Source organism: Molothrus aeneus, unplaced genomic scaffold, assembly GCF_037042795.1.
Source record: "Molothrus aeneus isolate 106 unplaced genomic scaffold, BPBGC_Maene_1.0 scaffold_40, whole genome shotgun sequence".
NCBI lineage: Eukaryota > Metazoa > Chordata > Aves > Passeriformes > Icteridae > Molothrus > Molothrus aeneus.
In genome coordinates, this window is record NW_027099068.1 from 603,120 (window position 1) to 627,198 (window position 24,079).

General features: G+C 56.2%; 1 protein-coding gene across 1 annotated transcript in view; it reads left to right on the top strand.

Moving 5' to 3' along the window:
• The window catches only part of LOC136570838 (zinc finger protein 271-like), a 430,233-nt gene extending 406,907 nt beyond the window's left edge, over positions 1 to 23,326 (top strand). Inside the window, exon 8 of the mRNA XM_066571243.1 lies at positions 22,951 to 23,326. Coding sequence (XP_066427340.1) covers positions 22,951 to 23,326 — 376 coding nt within the window. The remainder of the gene's footprint in view (positions 1 to 22,950) is intronic.
• The last annotated feature ends 753 nt before the right edge of the window (positions 23,327 to 24,079 follow it).

Below are 24,079 nucleotides of genomic sequence, written 5' to 3' on the forward strand. Positions count from 1 at the left end.
AGCCCAAGTGCAGCAATTTGCTGGCACAGAAAGCCACAATCAGGCAATTTCCTGATGCCAATACAGGCGCCCAGACCTGGTGTTTGCTGCCACTGCCAGTGCTCAGATCTGGATATTTCCCGGTTCTGGCTGAGCCAAGTCCAGCAATTTTCTGGCACAGAAAGCCAAATTCTGGCAATTTCCTGCTACCATCATTGGCAATGCCAAGGTCCGGTGTTTGCTGGCACCATCAGTGCCCAGATGCGGGAATTTCCCAGCTGGCACAGCCCCAGTCCAGTAATTTTCTGCCACAGAAAGCCAAAACCTTGCAAATACCTGGTGCTGGCCCCACCCAGACCTGGTGTTTGCCGGCACTGCCAGTGCCCAGATCCAGCAGTTTCCCAGTGCCAGCACAGCCCAAGTGCAGCAATTTTCTGGCAAAGAAAGCCAAAACCAAGCAAATACCTGGTACCTACAGCAACCCAATCTTGTGTTTGCTGACACTGCCAGTGCCCAGATCCAGAATTTTTCAGATGCCGGCACAGCATAATTCCAGCAATATGCTGGCACAGAAAGTTCACATTTGGCAATTTCCCGGTGCTGGCACAATCCCCACCTAGATCTGGTGTGCGCTGGCACTGCCAGTGCCCACATCTGGCAATTTCCCTCTTCTGGAACCACCCATGTCCAGAATTCGCTGGCAAAGAAAGCTAAAACCTGGCAATTTCCCCTTGCCAGCACCGCCCAGTCTGGGGTTTGCTGGCAGCAGGACCCCAGGAAAGAAGGAAGGAAAGAAGGAAGGCAAAGAAAAAGGCATCCAGATCCAGTCCTTCCTGGAGCCTGGAGCCTGAAATGGGCTGTTTGCTGGCACTGCCAGTGCCCAGATCTGGAAACTTCCCTGTTCCGGCACCGCCCATGTCCAGCAATTTGCTGGCACAGAAAGCCAAAACCCGTGGCAGCTTCCTGCTACTGGGTCTGGCACCACCCACATCTTGTGTTTCCTGCATCAGAACCCAGATTTGGAAATCTCCCGGTGCCAGCAGAGCCTAAATCCGGCAGATTTCTGTCACTGGCAATGACACCACCCAGATCTGGTGTTTGCTGGCAGTGCCAGTGCCCAGATCTGAAAAATTCCTGGTGCTGGCACAGCCCAAGTCCAGTGATTTGCTGGCACAGAAAGCCAAAATTTGGAAATTTGCAAGTTCTGGCTCCAGCACCATCCAGATCTGGTGTTTGCTGGGACTGACAGTGCCCAGATTTGGAAATATCCTGGTGCCTTCACAGCCCAGGTCTAGCAATTTGGTTTTAGCTAGCTGGGGCAGAGAAGTTCCTTTGGACTGTGACTTTCCTTTTTCTTGGAACTGTTTAAACCTGCTCTGGACTGAAAACCCAGAAAAACACTGGCAGCTCACACCTGTGGCCCACCGAGCTCTGGGATGCTGCATTCCAGCACCATAGAGACTTAGAAGAGACCGAGTGAGCCAACTACAAGCCACAAAAAGGACTTTCTGAATTTGCCATCTCTTCAGCACTGTCAGAGGTTTCATTTAATATTATTCATTTTTCATCCTTGTGAATACTTTACTTGTTAAATAAACTGGGTTTTTTCACTTTTCTAGAGGGAAGTCTTTTCCTCAACTAGTAGGGGGAGAGGCCGCTTGAACTTGCTTTCTAGATGGACCCTTTTGGAGGTTTCCTCCCAAAATTTGCCCTAAACCAGCACAAAGAGTCATCATGAAAATTTCACCAGTGGCATAATTTCCTGGTGGCAAATCTTGTGACAGAAGCTTGACCTTGTTCTCCATGAGAGATTCTTGGGAAGAGCAGACAGGAGAAGATTCCTGGAATACTGAAACAGCTTTCCAGAAGTGAAATGAAAATGAAAGAAACAATCCAAGATGTTTTCCTCTATTTATTTCTATGCTCCCCTTTTCCATGTAATTCCAGATGCACCTCACCTCTAAGATTGGTGACTTAGCAAGTTTTAGACACTCTAAAATACCATGAGCCACACACAGTTTTCCTTCCCCTGTTTTTACGGGAAAGCAACACTGGAGCTGTAAGTGCAGTGCTGGGGTCAGGTAGGAATCCTACACCAAGGGAAGGTGGCCCGACAGTGTTTGACCCTCAGCAAGGCCAATGCAGAGCAGCAAGCGAGGGGATTGCTGTGCCAGTGTGCAGGAGTCAGGGCTCTGCATCTGGGCTCACCGCTGCAAAGTTCCCGTGTTTGGACAGACTCAGGGGCTGTCCCCGGGGCGCGCGGGGCTCGAACGTGGGGCTCGTGGGGCGAGCGGGGAACGGACACGGGGACGAACGGCCCCGGTGCTTCAGTTGCAGCGGCGGCAGCGGCGGCAGCAGCAGCAGCGGCAGCAGCAGCGGCAGTGGAAGCACAAGGAGATAGAAAAGAAAAATCTTTCTCTCTTTCTCTCTTTCTTTCTTTCTCTCCCTTCCCCGCTGTCGGGCACCCTTCTCTCAGGGTCCCTTGCCCGGCGTCCCTCTCCTCTCCCCGCCTCCCTCTCCCCTGCCGGGCCGGGCCATGCCCCCGGCCCGCCCCCGGCCCCGGGCGGGGCTGCCCCGTGCCCGGCCCCGGCCGTCCCGCCGCGCTCTCGCCTCCGCCCGGCTCTGGCCGTACTGGCGGTGGCGCTGCTGGGCGGGCATCAGTTCCTGGTGCGGGGGCGGCATCGCCGCCCTTCGGCTCCGCCTGGCCCGAGCCCGGCCCCGGGCCCGAGGCAGGGTCCAGTCCCGACCCCGACCCCGGCCCCGGCCCCGGCCCCGGCCCCGGCCCCGGCCCCGGCCCCGGCTCCTCCCGGGGCCCGCGGAGGACACAGGCGGCGCGGCCGCTCCCGCCGCCTCCGCTGCGGCTTCCCCGGCCCGAGCTCCGCCGCTCGGCAGCGCGGCCGCCGGCCCCGAGCCTCCCGTGCCGCGTTCCAAAGAGCGAACGCCTGGGCATGGCCGGCCCGGGGCGGCTGAGGGGCGCTCGGGGGCCGTTGCTGGCCCCGGGCCGAGCGCTGACAGCCGCGTCCCGCCCGCAGGGAAGGCGCACCAGGCCCTGCAGGAGCGGCCCCGGCGGGGTTCGCTGCTGGGGCGCGGGCCAGGAACAGCCATGGAGCGGAGAGCCCCGAGAGTGCCCAAGCTGGCCTGCGTGGAGGAGGAGGAGGAAGGCCCTGGAGCTACCCCAGCACAGGAGACGGAAGAGATGGTGCCATTCCATCCACCGCAGGAGGGTGAGTGGCAGAGCTGGGCTGCAGGGCTGGAGCCATGCCATGCCATGCCATGCCATGCCATGCCATGCCATGCCATGCCATGCCATGCCCTGGAAAAATGCCCACGGACAGGACGGAAGAGGGGCTGGGCAGACACCCCGCAGTGGCCGTGCTCCATCCCCCTGGAGCATCCCGGGGCTCTCCCTGCCTGGGCAGCGCAGGGCTGGGCTGCGTTCTCCGGCCTCTCCCGCAGCCCCTCAGCTCTGGTTGCGCTTGCTCTTTGCCAGATGCAGCCCTGGAGCGCACACAAGAGCAGGAACGCACCCGTGGCCGCTTCCGAAGAACAGCGCAGGTACCGGCAGCCACCCCCAGCTGGGCTGGGCCTGCTGTCCCTGCTCAGCCCAGCACCGTGTGTGGAGCACTCATTGCAACATCCCTGGCTTCTTGCCCTTCTGCTACAGATGGTGTGCAAATTCATGAAGAGGATTCGAGAGGAAGAGACCAGCGTCATGGGCACTGTGGTCAGAGCGTACCCTCCCATCTTCAAAACCAAGACCAGCGCTGCCCTGCTGGATATGCTTGTGGAGGAGGGACCTTCCAGTCCAAAGCAAGTAAGCATCCTGTGGCCTGCCTTCCATCCTCCCAGCAATTGCTTGGCCTCCCAAGCCCCACCTGCTGCTCACTGTAAGCCTTGAGGCCATGGCAGTGTGGTGGCAAGGGAAGTACGTTTCTGGGGCAGCTGGGCACATGACTCCCTCTGGCAGCTTTCCAAGTCTCCCCTGCCTTCTCCAGGTGCCCGCCATGGTGAGGTACATCCACCAGTGGCTCATGGCCAATGAGTTTCCTGAGTACAACCTGTACAGGCCCCTTCTGGATCTGACAGAGGCACTGCCCGCTGATGTGGTGATGGCTCTCCTGTGTGTGGCCCCATCATGTGACAGGTACGGGGCCCACGTGCCCACAAGGCTCAGGGCTCAGCAGCCCATCACCCTGTACAGCCTGTCCCAGTGGTCTGACAGACAGAGAATTCCAGGGCCCTCTGGCTCCTCCCTTTGCCAGTCCCCAGTGTGCTGCCATGCTCCCTCCCTGCTCCTCAGGGGCCAGTCCCCACGGGGCTGGGCTGCCTGCGTGCTGAGGGCCAGTGGGCAGAGGCAGGGCTGGCAGCCAGCTCAGCTCCCCACTGCGGCCCAGGCCACAGTGCTGTGTCCCAAACCCCCCTGAGACAGAGCTCTGACCCCACAGAGCTGCTACCACCATGTGGAAGACCATCATGTGCTCGTGCAGGACTGCAGAGACGGCCATGCTCGTACTCCTTGACGTGCTGGCCAACTGGCCAGAGCACAGCACGTGCACCTCCGATGGGGACCACACGGCTGTCCTTGCCCTGGCTGTGAGTTTCTGCAACTGGCCTTTGCTCAGCCCAAGCTCACCTCTCCATCAGGTCTCCATCCTCCCTCCACCACGGTGTCTCGCTGCCTCTCCCTGCTGGGCTGAAACCTGGCCCAGGGGCAGCTTCAGAGCCACCAGGCCCCGTGCTCCCCCTGCGTCTCCGCTGGCCTTTCCCTGCCACGCTTGGGCCCTGCCACATGGACACCTCGGCACTGAGCTCAGGCTGCTCTGCCCTTTGCAGGCAACTGTGGTGATGTGGAAGATCCTCCAGATGCCCTGTGTCCCACATGTGGTGACCGTGCATTTCCCCCGCCTCTTTGTGCATCTGCTCTTCCAAGTGCTCTTCAGCACCTTGGATATGCCAGAGGCGGCCGATACCTTCTGGAAGGGATGCCAGCAGCAACACGGCCTTGCCACCAACCCCAACAGGTGCTCCATGCAAGTCCTCCTGTCCCTGCCACGTGCCCAGGGCAGGAGCCAGTGCTCCCAGCGTGACCTGGGCTTTGCTTCGCACACAGCTTTGCAGAGCAGACCCTGAAGGCCCTGCTCTGCCGACTGCACTATGAGGATGTTGTGGTGGCAATGGAAGACAAGCGTGGCTGGGACACGCTGCTCTGTGCTGACACCTACCACTGTGCTGTGGGCGTGCTGGCCAGGTGAGACGCCCTGCTCCCCAACTGCCCCTGGCAAATGTGCCCTGTGCCCAGGGTGCCCCACACAGTGGGGCCCCGTGGTCGTGGGCCACAAGGCCTTGTCACCAAGGGACAGCCAAGGAGACTGCAAAAGGCTGGGAGAGGGGCGTGCCCAAGAACAGCCACCTCCCAGAGGGCCCGGCTCCCCCTTGCTGGGTGCTGGAGAAAGGCCAGACCACTGTGAGTCAGTCCTGGCAGAGCTTTAGCCCTGCTGCCTCAGGGTTTTGCTTCCGATTTCCTCCTATCAGAGAAATGCACCATGTATCCAAAGCCTCGTGTTCCGCAGTTGCATTCCACCTGCTGGGGCTGCTCAGGAAAGACACGCCATGCTGGGATTTGGCCGCCATGGCGTTCCTTGTGGAGGTGAGCCTGAAGGCCAGCGCTGCCTGGCTGAGCTGCCTCCCGGCTCTCTGCCCTCTCGTGGCCGCAGCTGCCCGGGATGGTGCCCGCGCCCTGTGCTGCTGCCTGGGCCCGGCCCTGTGGGGCTCCCCCATCACCGGCCTTGTGCCTCTCAGATCCTGGACTGCCTGAACTTGAGTGAATGCCGTGACAGCATCCTGGAGGTCATGTCCAAGAACCTGCAGAGCGAGTGCAGGGAGATGCGTCGCTTGGCCCTCAGAGGCCTCCTGGTGCTCGGCACCAGTGTCTCGGTGAGAAGAAGGCAGCGGCTGAAGCCGTGCTGCCAGCGTGGGGCTGGGGAAGGCAGTCGCTTGGCCTTGTCTGGCCTTGGGGCGCTGAGGCAGCTGCTCCCAGCTCTCCTGCCTCCCGCTCCAGCTGCTCCAGTGCTTTGGCACAGGCCTCTGGCCTCTGGGCCCTGCGGCAGCAGGATGGCGTTTCACACACTCGTGTTCCACACAGGCCGCAATAAGAATGTGGAGCCTGCATGAAAGGCTCGTGGAGCTGCTGCAGGAAAATGACAGCAAGATGCTTAGGATGACCATGGTTCTCCTCAGCCGTTTGTTCCTGTGCAATGGTGCCCCGCTAGCCAGCCCCCTCGCCCTGCAGCTGGCTGGGGCGCTCCTCCCGCTCTTTGACAACGTAAGGCTCTGCGCCTCCAGCCACGGCCACTGGCTGCTGCCTGCAAACTTTGTGCCCTGTGCATTTTCAGGCCTGTGCCCAGATGGGTGTGAAGCAGCCGATGCTGAGGGCTCTTTTTCTTCCTTTCATACAGGATGATAGCCAGGTGCAGGCGTGCTCCATGTTCATCTTCCGAGAGATACTGTATTTTTCACCGGAAGAGGAAAAAAAGGCCCTGAAGTCATACGTGCACCAGAGCCTGCTCCCTCTGTTCTTCCACTGCAATGATGAGAACCAGCATGTGGCAGAGGTGAGGACTCACCGGCTGCCGCTGGCCCTCTGGCAGGGGGCTTGGCTGCCTCCTGCTCTGGCGCCTGGTGGGCTGCAGCCTCCTCCTGGCCTTGGTTCAGGGACCTGTGCGGGTCCTGGGCCCTGGGCTCTGGTGCCATCTCCAGGTCTCTGCTGCTCTCCAGGACTCCCGGGAAACGCTGCATTCTTCAGCCACATTCCTGCGCAGGAAGGATCTCCAACACATGCTGCAGCTGGGTCAGACCTGGAGGTTCGGCGAGGGCCTGGTAAGGACGGCCTGCAAGCCCCAGCCTCAGGCTGCAGAAGCCCCCTGACCGTGCTGCTCAGCGAGTGCGGCTGGCAGCTGCGCTCCTGCCCAGCGCTGCAACCAGGGGCGCCAGCCTGCGCCCCACACGCCTCTGCCTTCCCTGGACCGCGCGGGCTCTGCTCCAGGCTCCCGTAGGCCCGAGCCGAGTGTCCATGGAGCCCCGGCCCGGCGGGGCTGCGGGCCGGCACCGCGGCTCCCCAGGCAGCAGCCGGCCCGCTGCCCCCTCCCCTCGGGAGCCCTTGGCCAGCGGCTGCTGGCCGCGCCTCAGGGCTGTGTGGGCAGGGGAGGCCGGGGCTGGGCGCAGGCAGCGCCCGCCCAGGGGCTGAGCCCGCGCCAACCCTTCCCTCCTGCCGCTCTCTGCAGCTGGCAGAGGACAGGAGCCGAGCGGCCGAGCACGTGCGCCGGGCCCTGCGCTACCTGGAGAGCCCACAGGAGCCCCTGCGAGAGGCGGCCATCAGGTTCATGGGTGAGCCACGAGCCCGGGCTCCCTCCCCGGCCCGCCGCAGCTCGGCCCCGGCCCTGCCTGCTGCCCCGGCAGCTCCAGCCGGGCCTGGCTCCGTGGAGCCCCGCCTGGCCTGGGCATTGCTGCTGCCGCCCTCTGGCAGCCGTGCCCTGGGGCGGCAGCGTGCGGCAAGGGCCGGGCTGAGCCCTGCCGGGCCAGCAGCCCGTGTGGCCACAGCGCCGGCAGCGCCGCCGGCAGGGAGCTGTGCCGCTGGCGCCGTGACAGGCTCTGTGTTCACAGGCATGGCCGGGCGGCGCCTGAGGGGGCAGCAGCAAGAGCTGCAGCTGATCTGCAGAGGTGAGTGAGGGCAGCGGGCTGGCAGCGCGGGCTGCCGGGGGGAGAGCTGCAAGCCCTGCCCCGGCTGTGGAGGGCTCTGCTCCCGTGGCCAGAGCACACTGAGCTTTCAGGGCCACGTGGGCCATTGGTGGCCAGCAGCTTCGGCCTGATCCCCTTGCTCCCTGCTCCCTCCTGCCCATGGCAAGAGCCGGCTGCGATGGCCCTTGCAGGGGGCTCTCCTGGGCTCCCCGCAGATCCGGCTCTGACCGTGGCTCTGTTCCTCTTTCTTACAGCCCTGGAACGCCTGACGAAGGACAGGAGCAGTGCCGTGTCAGCGCTGGCACTTGAAACACTGCATGTCCTCCTGGCAATACAGAGTGGGCGATATTCCACCATGCAGAGGCTGCAAGATCAGCTGCGCAGGGCATGGAGGACTCGGCCTCGCCTGTCGGGGCTCGGCTGCCTGCTCTGCCGGATGACTGAGGAGGAGAGCTGATCTGGGAGGCTGTCTTTGTTGGGGCAACCTGAGCCAGGGGTAATTTTCTTTTTCTTCAAGATTTTTCTTTTCTTCTTTTCCGTTTTTTGTCTATATTGTAATAAATAAATTCTAGAGTATATTATAAGGATATATATTATTATAGATTACTGTAAATACCTCAATTCTAGAATGTGTTATGATATACAGACTGCCAGGAGCTTTTCTTTGCTGCCCAGGGTGTGCAGGGCAAGAGGCAGGAAAGGATGAAAAGGGTGCTTGTGCTCAGCAGCACAGCAGGCTGAGGGGTGGTGGGGCCCTGAAGGGGGAAAGGGTGCTTGTGCTCAGCCAGCTGCCCAGGCGTGCAGTGGGCAAGGGGAAATGGCCAGAAGCCCCTTGGCCTGTGGTGGTTCTGCTGAAGCCTTTGTGGTGCCGCCAGAGCGGCTGGGCAGGGCCGGAGCTGCGGGGATCCCTGCCAGAGCGGTGCCTGGAGATGGCCACAAGCCCTGTGCCAGGCAGGAAGCGCCATCCGTGTCCTCCTGCCCGTGTGCTGCTGGCTGCCTTGCTGAGGGCTCCCAGGTGCCTCTGGATGGGGCTGCTCTGGAGCTGCTGCCGGGCAGCTTGGCCGGGCTGGGGCAGAGCCTGAGGGGCTGGGGCGCTGGCGAGCCCTGAGCAATTGGCTGTCAGAGGCCATAAGCAGCCCTTGTTTGCTTTGGGACCACCGTGATTTTGGGGGGCAGTGCAGGGGGGAAGAGAGAAAGAGTGGGCTTCCCTCAGCCATGGCTGGGTTTTTCCCCGCCATGTAGGAGTTGGGCCTTCCTCAAGGCCCTGACAGAGATAAGAGTTTTTACTGTTTTTCTTGTTTTCCCTTTTTGTCTCTAATCTCTTTTCAAGAACGTGTTGTTTGTTTTTCCAGAGGAAGCGTTCGAGGTGGTCCAGTGTGGATGGGGAGGTGCTTGGGAGCAGCTGTGGTGTGGATGGGCCGTGCTCTTGGAGAAGGCTGTGGACATGGTTTGGGAGCAGCTTTTCTTCCAGCCGTGGGTGGCGTGAGGTGGGTCCCTGTGTGCTTGGCAGGGTGGGATCAGAGCTTTTGGGAGATGGCAGCGAGCACAGGAGCATCCTGCTCTGGGCAGCTGCTGAGGGCTGGATGTGCCCTGGCTGGCTGCAGCCTGGGCACATGTCCTGCCCTCCTGCTCTGCTGCCAAAGGCAGCAGGGATGGGCAGCTCTGGGCACAGCTCTGGGCACAGCCAGCATGGCCTGGGCACCGCAGGCCTTGGCACAAGGGCACAGGAGCCCTCAGCTGACGGGCACTTTCTGCTTTCTCTCCTTGCATCTGGGCTCTGCGGCTGCTGAGGCTGCTCTGGGCTCTGCCAGGGCTCTGCTGGGCTCAGCCCTGGGCCCAGCTGGGCTGGCTCTGCCCTCACATTGCTCTGACAGCTTTGCATCAGATGAGCCCATTGCGAGCACAGCGCCTGAGCTTTCTGCTTTGGCAGGTGAGTGAGACTCTGCTGCAGGCCCAGAGATTGCAGCTGGGGACACACATCCAACTGGCAAGGACCCAAACTCTCCACAGTCCCAGCTGAACGCCTGGATCTGCACAGGGTGTTTTGTCTGTCCCATTCTTCCCTCTTGGTTGGCTGGAATTGTGCAATTGCACTTTCTTCCTCCTCTAGAAGTGCCACGAGTGGGCCAAAGCTGGTGAGTGGGCCATGCTCCTGAGGCAGTGCAGTCTGGAGCTGATGGATGGAGAATTGCCCTTCTGCACTGCCAAACCAGAGCAAAAAGCTGTCAGTGGGACTTTGTGACTCTAAGAAATCCCTGACAGTTTCAAAGGGAACGTGCAGCTCATTCCCAGGCTGAGAAGGAAGGTCATCTTCTCAAGGATTTGGGCTTTGACAGAGTTTAGATTCCCAATCCTGCTTGGAGCTGGCAGGGCACAAAGCAATTTCTTCTTCCTTCACACCAATTTCACCACAATTCAAAATTGCAGTATTGGAAACAAACCCCAAAATCTTTTTTAAAAAGGTTACTGAGGCCAGTAAGATGGATCCATGCCATTATCACATTTACAAAATAAATACCTGAGTTCTCTTTTTAAGAAAGATCAGTTACCTCTTAATCCAAAGTTATGCACTATTTTTCTTTACACACTTGGGTTTTGTTTTTATCTTTCACATTCTCTTCTGTGATTTATTAATTTCTTTGTCTTTTTTTTTTAACAGAAAACATGTCCTACAAAAGGAGTGTCCTTTGCTCCTGGTTCCCGTGTGGAGCAGCTCCCTTCCTGCTGGCTGAGCTGCTCAGGCAGAGCCCGGCAGCTCCTGGCCCTGCAGGGCTGAGCCTTTTCCCCATTGCTGGGCACAGACTGATGGAGCAGCACTGCTGAACACGGGCACACAGAGGGACCAGCAGCAGCTGCCTTTGGCCACCTGAGGCTCCAAGGCCCAACCTCTGAGCAGCCAGGGCTGGAAGAGACTGGCAGCATCTGATCCCTGACTCTGGGCCAGGGCTGCACAAATGACCCCACAGCAGCAGCAGCAGCAGCAGCAGCAGATGGAGCTGACTTTCAGCACAGCCCCTGCCCCTGTTCCCTCCCGTGGGCAGCGGTGTCACAGCAGCCTGAGGCACCTGGGATCCCCCAGTGCCAGCAGGGACTTGAGATGGCAGCCCTGGGCTCCTGGAGGCTGTGCAAGGAACGGAGCTGGGCACTCCCTGTCCATGGGGAGCTTGCAGATGGAAAAGGCTGCTGTGCCCAGGCAGCTCCAAGGGCACAGAAAGGAGGCTCTGGAGCACTGGATCTGGGCCAGTGCCACAGTCCTGGGCAGCAGCCAGCGAGCCCTGGGGGAAGAGAGGGCACAGCAAGAGGGACAGAACCAGCCAAGGGCAGAGACTGGGAAGAGCCAGGCCCGGGAGCAGGAACAGCTGCTCCGTTGCACTCTTGGAGAAAGTTCTTGGCTGGTTCCAAGCACTGAAAGGCGTGAAGGGCAGAGAGGAGGCCACAGCAACCAATGCTCCTGTTTGCACAGCCTCCCCTCTGCGTGTCCCAGAAGGATTTGGATGGACTGTGTTCTTCTCTCCGAGTCGTCTCGTTCAGCATGAGCAGCTCAGCACCAGGAGCTGAAGGAGATGAAGCCTCAGGCCACAGGAGCTCGGCAAGAGGGAACTTTTGGAGCAAAGTAATGCTGCTAAAATAGCCCCAGCTGAAGGCAGTGGATAGAATCATGGAATCACAGAATCCTTTCTGTTGGAAAAGCCCTCTGAGCTCACCCAGTGCAGCCGCTCACCCAGCAGTGCCAAGCCCAGCACTAAAGCACGTCCCTGAAGTGCCAAGGCCTGGACACCAGCCCTGAGTGAGGCCTGAACAGCAGGCCCTGAGCCAAAGGTGGCCTCTGGATGAACCTTCCAAGCAAAGGTTATCTTTGTATCTGCTCCCTAATGAAATATGCATGGTCATTAGCACTGTGATAGATGCAGCCACTCCTTATTGAACCATGTATTGAGCTTTCTGTATTTAGAAGCCAGACAAGGCCATGAAATCTGACATCTGGCCTTGTTTGGGGCTGTATGGTCAAAGTCAGCTCCCTTGGTTCCTCCCTGAGCCCTGGCCAGGCTTTGGGAGGGGCCCAAGAGGAGGATGAAACCAGATGTTGCCACACTAGCAGTGCTGTCAGTTTGTTCATTCAGCACTGTCAGAGCTGGGCCCTCTCCCAGCGGGGTTGGAGCCTCAGCTGGGGCTGGAGGCCCCTGCAGGAATTGCCAGTGCCCAGGAGTGGCTCTGCAGCCCTTGGCTGTGACAGCTTCCCCAGCTGCTGTGTGCATCTGGGGCATGGTAAAGGCTGAGGGTAAATGCTGCTGGATCTTTCTTAATCACTGCAGGCAATCTTTGGTGGGGATGATTGGGTGCATTGCTGAGCTGCTCCTTTTGTGATTCTTTGCTGCTCTGAACTGCAGGAAATGACACTGATTCCTTCAGTTGGAATCTGTCTTTGGTGCTGACTTTGCCCACTGGTGAAACAAAACTGGCACAGTCTGGCCAGATCCCAGCAAAATGTTACTTGTTCAATGTCAATGTGAGGAATCAGTGCCATCAGAAATTCCCAGATGGGAAGCCCTTCCCTGGAGTTCCCTGGCTCTGGAGTGGGCTGAGGTCGGAGCTCCATGTGAGCAGTGGGGCAGTCGGGTAAAAGAAGCTGCAGCCCTGGATGTCTTCAAATGCATCCAAAAGTTGCATATGGAAAAGGAAAAGACCTTGTGGGTTTGGGCAGACAAAGATGAATTTGTTGAGAGTACATAGGAAACAGCACCTTCAGAAGGAACAATTATTGTTGGAATGCTCCCACGTGGAGCAACAGAAGAAGGTTTATTTCTTGAGCTCAGATGCATTTGTGCAAGTGAAATATTGATATATTGTATCATTATATACTTATTTATAGTATAAGACATTAATATATATATTTATATATGTAGTTATATCTTTTTAATATGTATCTATATTTCGATATGTCTATATCAATATCTACATAAAAAATAGGAATAATGTGAAATAGTGCTGACATTACTAATTTGGTAGCTTTGGCTGCTCAGGGATGTAACACTAAATACCCTACAGAACAGGATTGGCCAGGACCCTAATGTCAATGGTCAACTTTGTGAGATTGTATACAATGAAAAAAGGAGGAAGGGAGGAAATTGGTGATTTTTACAGGGTGTGCTGATACTGTGATGCAGAATGCTTTGTCTGTTCCTGTGAAAAATACAGTGATTAAGCCTGCAGGGTTTTTCATGTACCAGACTATGCACAAGCTGCAGGATTGGTTGCACGGGTGAAGGGGTTGTTAAAAGAGCATTTGGAAAAATGAGGAGATGGGAACCTTTTCCCATGGAGAACCCATCTCCCAGATGTGCCCCATGCCCTCAACAATGGCCCACGGGGGAAATGGGAACCCCCTGGCTGTGCACAGCTGCCCCCAGCTTGCAAATCCAACCATGGGCAGTGAGACTTGGGCTGCCTGGGAAATTGTTCTGGCTGTGATGGCCCCTGGCAGGGCCAGCCCAGAGGCTGCAGGGCTGGGCCTTCATGCATTGGAATTAATTAGGATAAATTCAAAGCAAATGAGAGCTATCAATTCTGCAACAGGAATTCAGATTCCTCCAGAACACTTTGCTTTGGTAACTGCTCCCTTGGAGCTTGGCCTTGCAAAGTGTTCCTGTCATGGCAGGAGGAATTGATGCAGAATATCCAGGAGAAATTACAGTAATTCTGTTAAACAATAGTGAACAAGATTGGATTATTCAACCCCATGACAGGGTAGCACAATTATCAATATTGCAATTTTAAGAACAACTGTGAAAAAAGGAGATCCAGCTCCAGTCACCACTGTTTGTGGAGATAAAGGGTGTGGATCCAGCAGCCCTAATAATGGAGCCAGAGTGTGGGTCCAGAGGCCAAAAGGCCCTCCCGAGGCAGCTGAAGGAGCAGCTCCTGGGAAAGACAACTCTGAGTCCTGAAACCTGGGCTGGAACAAGGGGAATGTGTCCCTGCAGCCAAGGATTGTGTGTGAGAACAAGTAGATCTGACAGGATATTGTTTTACACATGCTGCCAGACCAGATCTGCCTGTTTGCCCCAAGGGCCCCTTTGGGAAATGCTCTGATCCACAGGGCTCCATGTGAAGGCTGCTGTGACACTGAGGGACTTGCACAGGAATTGCATCCAGGAGCCCGGGTGCCCCTCAGGGGCTGGGACCCGGCCCCTTCCAGCCAGAGGGGAAAGGGCCCCCCCAAGCCTTGTTGGCCCCAGACAACATGGTAAAGCTGAACAGCAAAGGGCCTGGGGGCATTATTCTGGAATTAAAAAGGTGCCAGCTCCATGGACAACAGAATTCTTGTTCCTAATGTGAATGAGATTGAGAAAAAAGAATGAAGAACGGTGTCACTAAAGTACTACTGATGTCTGTAAGGTGTACCTTGATAGTCAGCCAGAATCTTTGTCTGCCACAAACACCTCTAGTGTTTCACCAAGGGGTTAGTCATCAAAATGTAATGATGAGCTATGAAAATGTAAAGATCAGGGTAGGCAAAGTGCTGCATGTCACCAACTGCTGGGTGTGTTCTCAGCTGGAGTTGGCAGGAATGGGGCTCCCTTGGAGGGCCCACCCTGTGGGGTGGCCAGAACTCTGTCCATGGGCTCTGACTCGTCACTGTCAGGGAAGGGACAGTTAAAGAGAACACAGGAATACCATGATCACTTGGACAGGATTCCTTAAGATTTGCCTTCAGGAGAAACCAAAGCCTGTTCTAGTTCCAGAGGCCACAGTGTGAGAGGATTTCTGTGCTTTTGCATCACTGCCAATGTCAGTAGAACTTGGGCTGCTGGAGCTGCTCGGTGTCAGTGTCACACCACTCTTGGCTGCAGGGCCACCATTTTGGGTCCTTCAGGATCAACCACAAGGAAGAGTTGGGGCCCAGAGAACATTTTCCCCCCAAGGAATGCCTTGGCTTTCAGCAAGCAAAAGATTCTGGTTCACCCTGTGGCCCATGTGTGCTGCCCCATCGTGTGGAGTTGACAGGAATAAGCTGAATGGATGATTAGAAGAAGTAGCAAATGATGCTGTTAAAATGTCCAATAGCACATCCTGTGAGCTCCAACAAACACAACTGGGGACTCCACAGAACCCCATGGCCTTGGATGATCTGCCTGCTGGCCAAGGAGGAGCCTGGGCTCTCATGGGACAGGAATGTTGCACTGCTCTCAGCGATGGGTTTGAAGGCCAACAGTCAGCAATCACCTTGACACAAAGAGCAGTAGAAGAGTGGCAGAAAGAAGAAAATTCTTCTTGCTGGGATTGGCTTCATGGCTGCCAAAGTGGAGGCTGCTGTGACATGCATTGGTGGCAGTGCCTGTCATCATTGCAGCCTGTGCACTTGGTGTGCACTCTGACATTCCATGTTAGAGTTGTTGTGATGATTTGTGCTGGGAAGTGGAGTATTGGGACTTGTCTTAAAAGAGGCAGTCTCTAGAACAGAGAGGCATTTGATAAATAAGAGAGAATACCAGCAACTATTTAGGCATGTTTTAAAAGGAAGGTGAATAGCTCAGAGTAATGCAATTAAACAGCACTTAATTGAAGCACAAGAGGATATGCCTTTATGCCTAATATCTCAATCTAAACTGTGTTATTGAAAGAATGGTTAGGAAGGTTGTAGCTCATTGTAGGTCCCAGGACCGATCAAAGTCCCAAGGCCTGAACAGGCCCTGAGGCAAAGTTCACCTCTAGATGAACCTTCCAACCAAATGTTGTATTTGTATTCACTCCTTAAGGAAGCATTATTAACAACATGATCAGTGCATGTGTTCCTTGATAAAACATGGATTTATCTTTCTGTATTGAGAAACCAGACCCGGCCCCATCTGGCCTTGTTTGGGGCTGAAGGATCAAAGTCAACTCCCTTGGTTCCTCCTTGAGCCCTGGCCAGGCTTTGGGAGGAACCAATGAGGAGAATGAAACCAGATGTTGCCACAGGAGCAGTGATGTCAGCTTGTTTGTTTAACAGTGGAAAAGCTGTGTCCTCTCCCAGTGGGCTTGGAGCCTCCTTGCCTGCAGAGGTGGAGGCACCTGCAGGAATTCCCAGTGTCTGGGAGTGGCTCTGCAGTCCTTGGCTTCCCCAGCTGATGTGTGGGTCTGGGTGATGGTAAAATCTGAGGGGAACTGCTGATGGATCTTTCTTTAATCACTGCAGGCAATCTTTGGTAGTCATGACTGGATGGATTGCTGAGCTTCTTTTGTAATTCTTTGCTAATGATGATGTGCTTTGCTGAGCTTATCCTTTTGTAATTCTTTGCAGCTGTGCATGATATAAATGACACAATTCCTTAAGCTGGTGTCTGTGTCTTTGGTAGTGACCCTGCCCACTGGTGAAACAGGGCCCCCTCTTGCCTAAGCGTTACCTGGGAAGGCAAAAGCCCTCGCTCCAAAATTCCCCCCTTCCTCCTTGTTCCCCCCCTTCATACCCTGAGCATGATGTCCTGTGCTCTGGGCTATGCCCGGGGTCAGTTGGGGTCACCTGTCCTGGCTGTGTCCCTGCCAAGCTCCCCCGCAGCCCCAGCCCCTCCCCAGCGTGGCTGGACGAGGGGCAGGACAGGCCTTGGCTGTGCTGCAGCTCAGCAAGAACAAAACCATCTCTGCGTGCTCAGCCCTGTGCTCAGCACCCGGCCCAGCAGTGTCTCAGTGCCAGGGGCTGTGCCCTCAGTGCCTGCCAGGGCTTTCCATGGCAACTGCCAGGCCAGGTGACCCAGGTGTCCCCCCCAGTGCCGGTTGCCATGGAAACAGTGCCCAGCCCTGCCCCTTTCTGTCTGGCTGACCTGGCCTTTGGCCCTGGCAGTGCCCTTGGCTGCTGGTTCCTGGTGCCTGAGCGGCCAGCGCGGCACAGGGCAGGTGGCCATGGCACAGCCCCCAGCAAGGGATCCCCTCTGGCTCTGGGCACTGACAGCAGCCCTGAGCAAGGGGCCCAGGGCAGCTTTCCATGGCCACCAGCCATCACAACGGCTCCGGGCATTGGTTGCCGTGGCACCTGGTGGCACCAACGAGTGTCACTGCAATTGTACCTGGAACAGCCCTGGCACTGCTTTGTCCTGAGGGTTGCCATGGCAGCTGAGGGCAGCAACACCTGGGGCTCTGCAAGGGCCCTGGGGCAGACGGGAAGGAGCAGCAGAGCAGGGGCTGATCCATCCCCAGTGCGCTGCACAGCCCAGGGCAGCGTCCCAGAGCGTCCTCATGCAGCTGCCAACAACATCCCCCCTCTGCAGCCCTGGCCTCTCCCCCAGCTCACACAGGTGCCCCATCCTTGCAGGCACAGACACGGCAGCACTGGCTCAGCAGCCCCTGTTTGCATTGCCCACAGCAGGGGGAGCACCCCCATGCTGTTGCTGTGGGGACATGAACCTGAGGGAGCACAAATGCCATCAGCCCTGGGGCCAGCAAGGGCTGGGGGACACCAGGGAAACCACTCAGCTTTGTCCTGGCCTCTGCAGTCAGCCAGAAAGTTTGTTCCCATCAGCTGGGAGTTTCCTGTGCCACTGCAGACGCTGTTGCTCAGAGCCAGGGCTGCCTGGCAGCCACCCCCAAACTGCCCTGAGCATTTCCTTTGCTTCACCTTTACTTTCTTTAGTCTTTCCTTGTGCAAATTTCCTCCCATTGCCCACCCCCGTTCCCTCCCCTGCAAACAGCCCATCCCTGTTTGCCCTTTCCTCTCTGGCCCCACTGCCCATTGCAGTTCCTGACTTGGCCCCATGGGAACGTCCCTTGGGCAGCAGGATCATCCTACAAGTGCTGCAGGAATTGTCTGCAGGCTCCTGCAGTGCCTGCTGCTGCTCCCTTGCCAGAGGCACCCCAGGCCAGGGGGGCACATCTGGGCTGCTGTGTCTGCCTCTGGGGCTCCCTGTTCTGGGCAGTGAGGAGGAGCTGCAGAGGCTCTGCACGACTGACAGGATGGGCTCTGGGGCTGCCAGGAGAAGCTGAGGGACCTGGGCTGCTGGAGCTCCTCAAGAGGAGGCCCAGGGCTCATCCTGCAGCTGCTCCAAGGGTTCTTTCAGAGAATCCCAGAATCAGCAAGGCTGGAACAGGCCATGGAGATCATCAAGTCCAACCTGTACCCTGACACGGCCTTGTCTCCCCTGGGCCTCCTCTTCTCCAGGATAAACAAGCCCAGCTCCCTCAGCTGCTCCTCAAAGCTCTTGTGTTCCAGACCCCTCCCCAGCCTTGTTGCCCTTCTCTGGACACGCTCCAGCCCCTCCATGTCCTTCCTAAATTGGGGGCCCAGAACTGCAAACAGCACTCGAGGTGCTGCCCAAGCAGTGCTGAGCACAGGGGAACAATCCCTGCCCTGCTCCTGCTGGCCACACCATTCCTGAGCCAGGCCAGGAGCCATTGGCCTTCTTGGCCACCTGGGCACACGGCTGGCTCATGTCCAGCCTGCTGTCCATCTGTCCCTGCAGGTCCCTTTCTGCCTGGCTGCTCTCCAGCCCCTCTGTCCCCAGCCTGTAGAGCTGCAGGGGTTGTTGTGGCCAAAGTGCAGGACCCGGCACTTGGACTTGTTCAACCTCACCTTGTTGGAATTGGGTCCTGGATCCAGCCTGTCCAGGGCCCTGTGCAGAGCCCTCCTACCCTCCAGCAGATCCACACTCACACCCAGCTTGGTGTCATCTGCAAATTTGGTGATTTTCTATTCTTTTTCACACATGTGATAATCATTTCCCCAAAATCATTAACATATTTCCCCTCCTCTTAACCCATGTGTTCTTCTGTCCTGGGCATCTCTCTGCTGGTCCCTGGTGCTCGTGGAGCCCAATGTTCCCGTGGGCCTGGCTGAGCTGGCAGGACACTGAGGCTGCTGAACTTCCAGTTCTCCTTCTCACACAATGGGCATTGAGTGGTCTCCACAGGCCTGGGGTTGTGGAGAACAATCTCCAGGTGTCAGCTCAGCTGGTGGAGACAATTTATCATCTGGTAACATGAGGTCACAGAGTGGGCTGTGACATCACAGAGTGGATCATGTGAGGTCATCGAGCAGCTGTGGCATCATAGACTGCATCTGTGACATCACAGAGCCAGCTGTGACATCACAGGGCAGAGGTCTGACATCACAGGGCAGACTATGACATCACAGACTCTGGTGTGACATCAGAGAGCAGCTCTGTGACATCAGAGAATGGTCTGTGACATCAGAGAGCAGCTCTGTGACATCAAAGAATGGTCTGTGACATCCCAGAGGGGCTGTGTGACATCACAGAATGGGCTGTGACATCACAGAGGAGGCTGTGACATCCCAGAGGGGCTGTGTGACATCCCAGCAGGGCTGTGTCAGGTCACTGGGTTGCTCACTCTGCCCCAGCTCCCCCTCACTGTTTCTCCCAACAAGTCCAATGCTGTCCATGCCCAGCAGGGTCCCTGTCCCCTGGGATCCCCCCGGCCCACCTGGAGCCACAGCCTCCACCAAAGGATGTTCCACAGGATCCACCCCAGAGCCTGACAGGGGACAAGGGGCCAGGGCTCTGTGACCAGGACATCAAGGACGGGGATTATCCAGGTCACTGTGGCCTGGGTTGGGTTGCCCAGGGCAGGAAAGATGTCTGGCAGCTGGAGCAGGGCCTGGGAAGGGCCTCCAAGGTGGGGCTGGAGCCCTTGGGCTGTGAGCAGAGGCTGAGGGAGCTGGGCTTGTCCAGCCTGGAGCAGGGAAGGCTGAGGGGCTCCTCATCCCAGCCTGGCAGTGCCAGCGAGGAGGGGATGGAGAACACAGAGCCAGGCTCTTCACAGGGGGGCTGGTGGGAGACAAAAGCCAATGGGTGGGAGGGGAAAGAGGGGAGCTGAGCCAGGGCATGAGGAGATGAAATGAGTCAGGCTGCTTTCAGCATTTCCTCAGCACCAAGAGCAGCCTGACCTCCCTTCTCCAACCACCACTGGCAGCTTTGCAAATCAGGAATTGTTTGAGCTGTTGTGCACCCATGTAGAGAGCTTTTTGAATAATTGGTTAGCTGAGAAAAGACATTTCGATGTGATACCAATAGATAAAGATAGGAGAAACAAGCTGGGAACTGAGCAACCAGTGTCCAATCACTGACAAAGGTCACAGTGACCTTCTCTGAAACTAGAAGACGGGGGAGAAAATCGCTTGCCAGAAAATGTAGTTATCTTAGGTAGAGAAGTTAGAAGAATGCAAATATAGAAGCAAAATAATTGTTAGAAGATAAGAGTAGGTGTAGTTAATCTAAGTGTGCTTTAACCAATGATGAGCTCAGCTTTTGCAATATGTATAAGCTTCATTAACACCAATATAAATATGTGTAAGCTTTCAATAAACTTCGAGATTTGCTATTCATGCATATAGTGTGTCGCATTTCTCCCGCCGTTCATGACACCCCCACACCAGGATGAGCATCCTGATACAAGAACTTAATTGTGTTTATATCTATTACCACATTTGTCTAAAATTAATTTTAGTATGGAAATCACCTGTGGATGGTGCACTCATCAGACACTACTGGGACATTGCACATAGCTCAGGGAGGAGCGTGATTGTTATTAAATTGTGTCCTGTTCAACTATGGCCTGCTGGCCTTGAAGAGAAACTTTCTGTGCCTCTGAGTCCCACCAGTTCCTGACCCCCAAAGGACACAAACCTGATGAGTTGTGGTTCCCACTCCAATGGTGGCACTTGGACCTTGCTCCATTGCCATGACCGGAGCTCCCTTGTCCCAGAAAGTGCCTGGCAATGCAGGGATGAAGGAAACAGGACAAGCTGTGGGGATCAGGTGCAGGGCAGAGCCAGGGAAATGAATGACTTTTGCATTTTACAGAGCTGTGCCTTCCCTTGGCTTTGCTGGCTGACAATAAATGAACATCCCTCTGGTCTCTGGCAGCTCCTTCTCCAAGGAAAGCAGGGGGGAACTGGAGCCAAGGAGCTGAAACCTGCAGGTCCAGCCTGGGCTGGAGGGAGCTCAGATTTGCACAAGGCTGCTCTGAGTGCCAGGGCTTGGATGGGGGAAATGGTGGGATGGGGGTAGGGACAGAGTCTGATTGATTGTCAGACATAAAGGGTCTTGATTTTCATATCTATTCCAACTGCATGAGGAGGTACTTGGATTCAGTATCAATTGGAGATTGCACATATCAATGAATTTACAGGAAAACCTAAACAGGACCAAAAACTATTTCCTCACTGTCTTTGTAAATATAATATATTCACTTTGAATGCAGTTCTGAAATCTGTCCAATTAACCACGAAAGATTTGGAAATGTAAATCAGATTATTCCCAGAGGCTCAGCTTCTTTAGGTGTGCTGAATGTTAATGAGCTCTGGGGCACTGAATTCCTGAACTTAAGAGCTGAAGGCTGAACAAGCCTCTGGAGAAGTGGAATTCAGAGGCAGCCTCCAAGTTTTTAGAGTGTGTGGAGGACAACTTTTTGTCACAGCTGGTGAGTGAGCCCAGCAGGGGAGGGACTATGCTGGACCTGTTGTTTGGGATTAGAGATGGGCTGGGGGGAGATGTGGTGGTTGGAGGCCGCTTGGGGCATAGTGAGCATGAAATTATAGAGTTCCCAATATTTGTGAAATCAGGAGGAACATCAATAAGACTTTTACATTGGACTTCTGGAGGGCAGACTTTGGCCTGATTAGCAGACTTATTCAGAGAGTTCCTTGGGAAGCAGCCCTTAAAAACAAAGGAGTTTGGAAGGGTGGGTGTGCTTCAAAACAGAGATCTTGTGGGAACAGGAACAGACTGTCCCTGTGTGCTGAAAGAAGAGTTGATGAGGCAAACGTCCAGCCTGGATGGGCAAGGAGGTTTTGATGGAACATAGGAATAAAAAGAGGATGTATCATCTTTGGAAGGAGGGTCAGGTCTCTCAGCAAGTATTTAAGGGGGTTGCTCGGGCACGTAGGAAAGAAATTAGGGAGGCCAAAGCTCAGTGTGAACTTAACTTGGGACATTTTGTAAGGGATAATAAAAAAATGTTTTTACAAATATATTAATGGCAAAAGGAAGGGTAGGACCAACCCTTGTTCTTTATTAGATGTGGGAGGGGACTTAGTAACCGCAGATGAGGAGAAGGCAGAGGTGCTTAACACCTTCTTTGCCTCAGTCTTTAGTGGAAGACTTGCCTACAGGATAACTGTCCTCTTGGGTTGGTAGACAGTGTCAGAGAGCAGAATGATCTGCCCGGGCCAGGGGCTGCACTGCCAGCCCAGAGCCACGTGGGGATCGCCCGGTACCGGCAGGGCAGCAGGGAAACCGGCACTGGGGGAGCAGAAATGGGCAACACGAGAGCTGGGGGTGCTCCAGAAGCCTGGACATGTTGGGAGCATGGACAGGGGGGACCCCTGGATACCCCAGGAGCCTGAAACAGGGACCCTGGACAGTGCTGACCCATGGGACGCCTGTGATGCCAAAGTGGTGAGTCCAGAGAAGGGGAACCTGCGGGATTGCCAGGAGCCCCAGCAGCCCAGAGAGGGGAACACCAATACAAACTTGAACTGGAGCAACCCAGACAGGGGGGGCCTCCAGGAGCCCAAAGTGGAGAGACCAGAGAGGGGAAACTGAGGGCTGGGTGTTTTTGCTGCATCTTGGTCATTTGTGTATTTTGGGGGCTCGAATCTTGGTGCTTTGGAGGTTTATATGGGTGGCAGATTCCCAGTGACTTCTAGGGATGGGCTTGGGCAGTAGGAACCCCCTAACCCAATGTGCTCATCCATTGTATTTTTCCCCAAACCAGGATTTCTCTTTCCCAAACCTTGGCTGGATGGAGAAGGAGACTGTGAGGAAGAGGAAGATGTCCCAGGACACGCAGGCAGGTGAGGAGGAAGTCAGTGCCCCTTTCCCCCTCTCTCCTGCTCCATCTCCCAGCCCAGCACGGGCCCTGGCTGCAGGACAATCCTGCTGCCGATGCCGTCCTGCCAGGGACACACTGGGAGGATCTCCTTCCCTCTGGCATGGAGGCAAATCCCATCTTCTCCTTGTCCTTCCTCCCCCAGACCAGGAGCTGAGGATGGAGACCAGGGAGGACAAATCCCCATGGTATAATCTCATGGAAGAGGCTCTTTTGAGTGACTCCACAGCACAGGAATGCAAGAGGGTGGAAAATCCCTGGAGATCCCACACAAGGAGGGGCTGCAAGCCCAGCCCAGGGTGCTCTGAGGCGGAAAGAGCCACCCTGTGCCAGGAAGGTGGACAGAGCTTCAGCCAGAGCTCGGAGCTGGTGGCCCATGAGCAGCTTGGAGTGTGGGAAGAGCTTCAGGCAGAGCAACAGCCTGATCTGCCACCAGATGATCCACACTGGGGAATGGCCTCAGGAGTGTGGCAAGCGTGGCAAGTGTGGAAAGGGCTTCAGCTGCAGCTCCACCCTCATCATCCACCAGTGCATCCACACTTGGCAGAGGCCCTACCAGTGTCCTGAGTGTCTGAAGAGGTTTCAGAGCAGCTCCCACCTCCTCCTGCACCAGCGGATTCACACTGAGGAGAGGCCCTTCCGCTGCCCTGACTGTGGGAAGGGATTCAAGCACAACTCCACCCTCGTCAGGCACCGGCGCATCCACACCGGGGAGAGGCCCTACAAGTGCTCTGAGTGTGGGAAGAGCTTCAGCCAGAGCTCTCACTTGAACAAACACCAACAGAGGCACCGGTAAGGGAAGCCCTGGAATGACTCGACTGAAGGAGGAGCTTCATGCACTGCTCCAGCTTCATCCCCTATTGGAGGACGCACGTTGGGAAGAGTTCTGGTGATCCATGTTCCCTGTGATCCATGCTGGGAAGACACCTGTCCCTTTTCCTGCCCCTGCCAGTGTCATGATGGGAGATGGAAGAACATGAGGGTCTGGCCATGGCCGTGTCATTACAGTCACTCCCACCTCAGGTCATTGCCAGGGGCAGGAAAGGGACTCTCTCTCTCCCTGAGAAGAAAGGTGTCCTTTCCAGGCAGGACAGAATACGTGGCTGGGAAGAGCCAGTCGCTGGTGATGTAGTTTTCTCTGTAAATAGCTTTTCTTATCCCTTCTGTTACCAATATTATTTCTGTTCCTGTTTGTTCTTTATGTCGTTGCTATTCCCAGGAAATTGTTCTTATCCCAGCTTGGGATCTTTGTCTTTTGTGCTTTCCATGGGAGGTGGGAGGGCAGTGAGCACAGCGCGGTTTTAGCTTTTAGCGGGAGCAGGAATTTGAGGAATCCCGTTCCTAAACCCCAGCAGGTGGAAACCGAGCATCCCAGCTGGTGCCAGCCCTGGTGGCCATGGCAGCAGCCTTGGGAGCGGGTCCCTGGCTGGGGCTGTGGGAACCTCTTCCCTCTGGTGCCCAGGGACAGGAGTGGAGGGAACGGCTGCAGCTGAGTCGAGGCAGGCTCAGGTTGGATGTCAGGAAAAGGTTTTTGCCCAGAGGCTGCTGG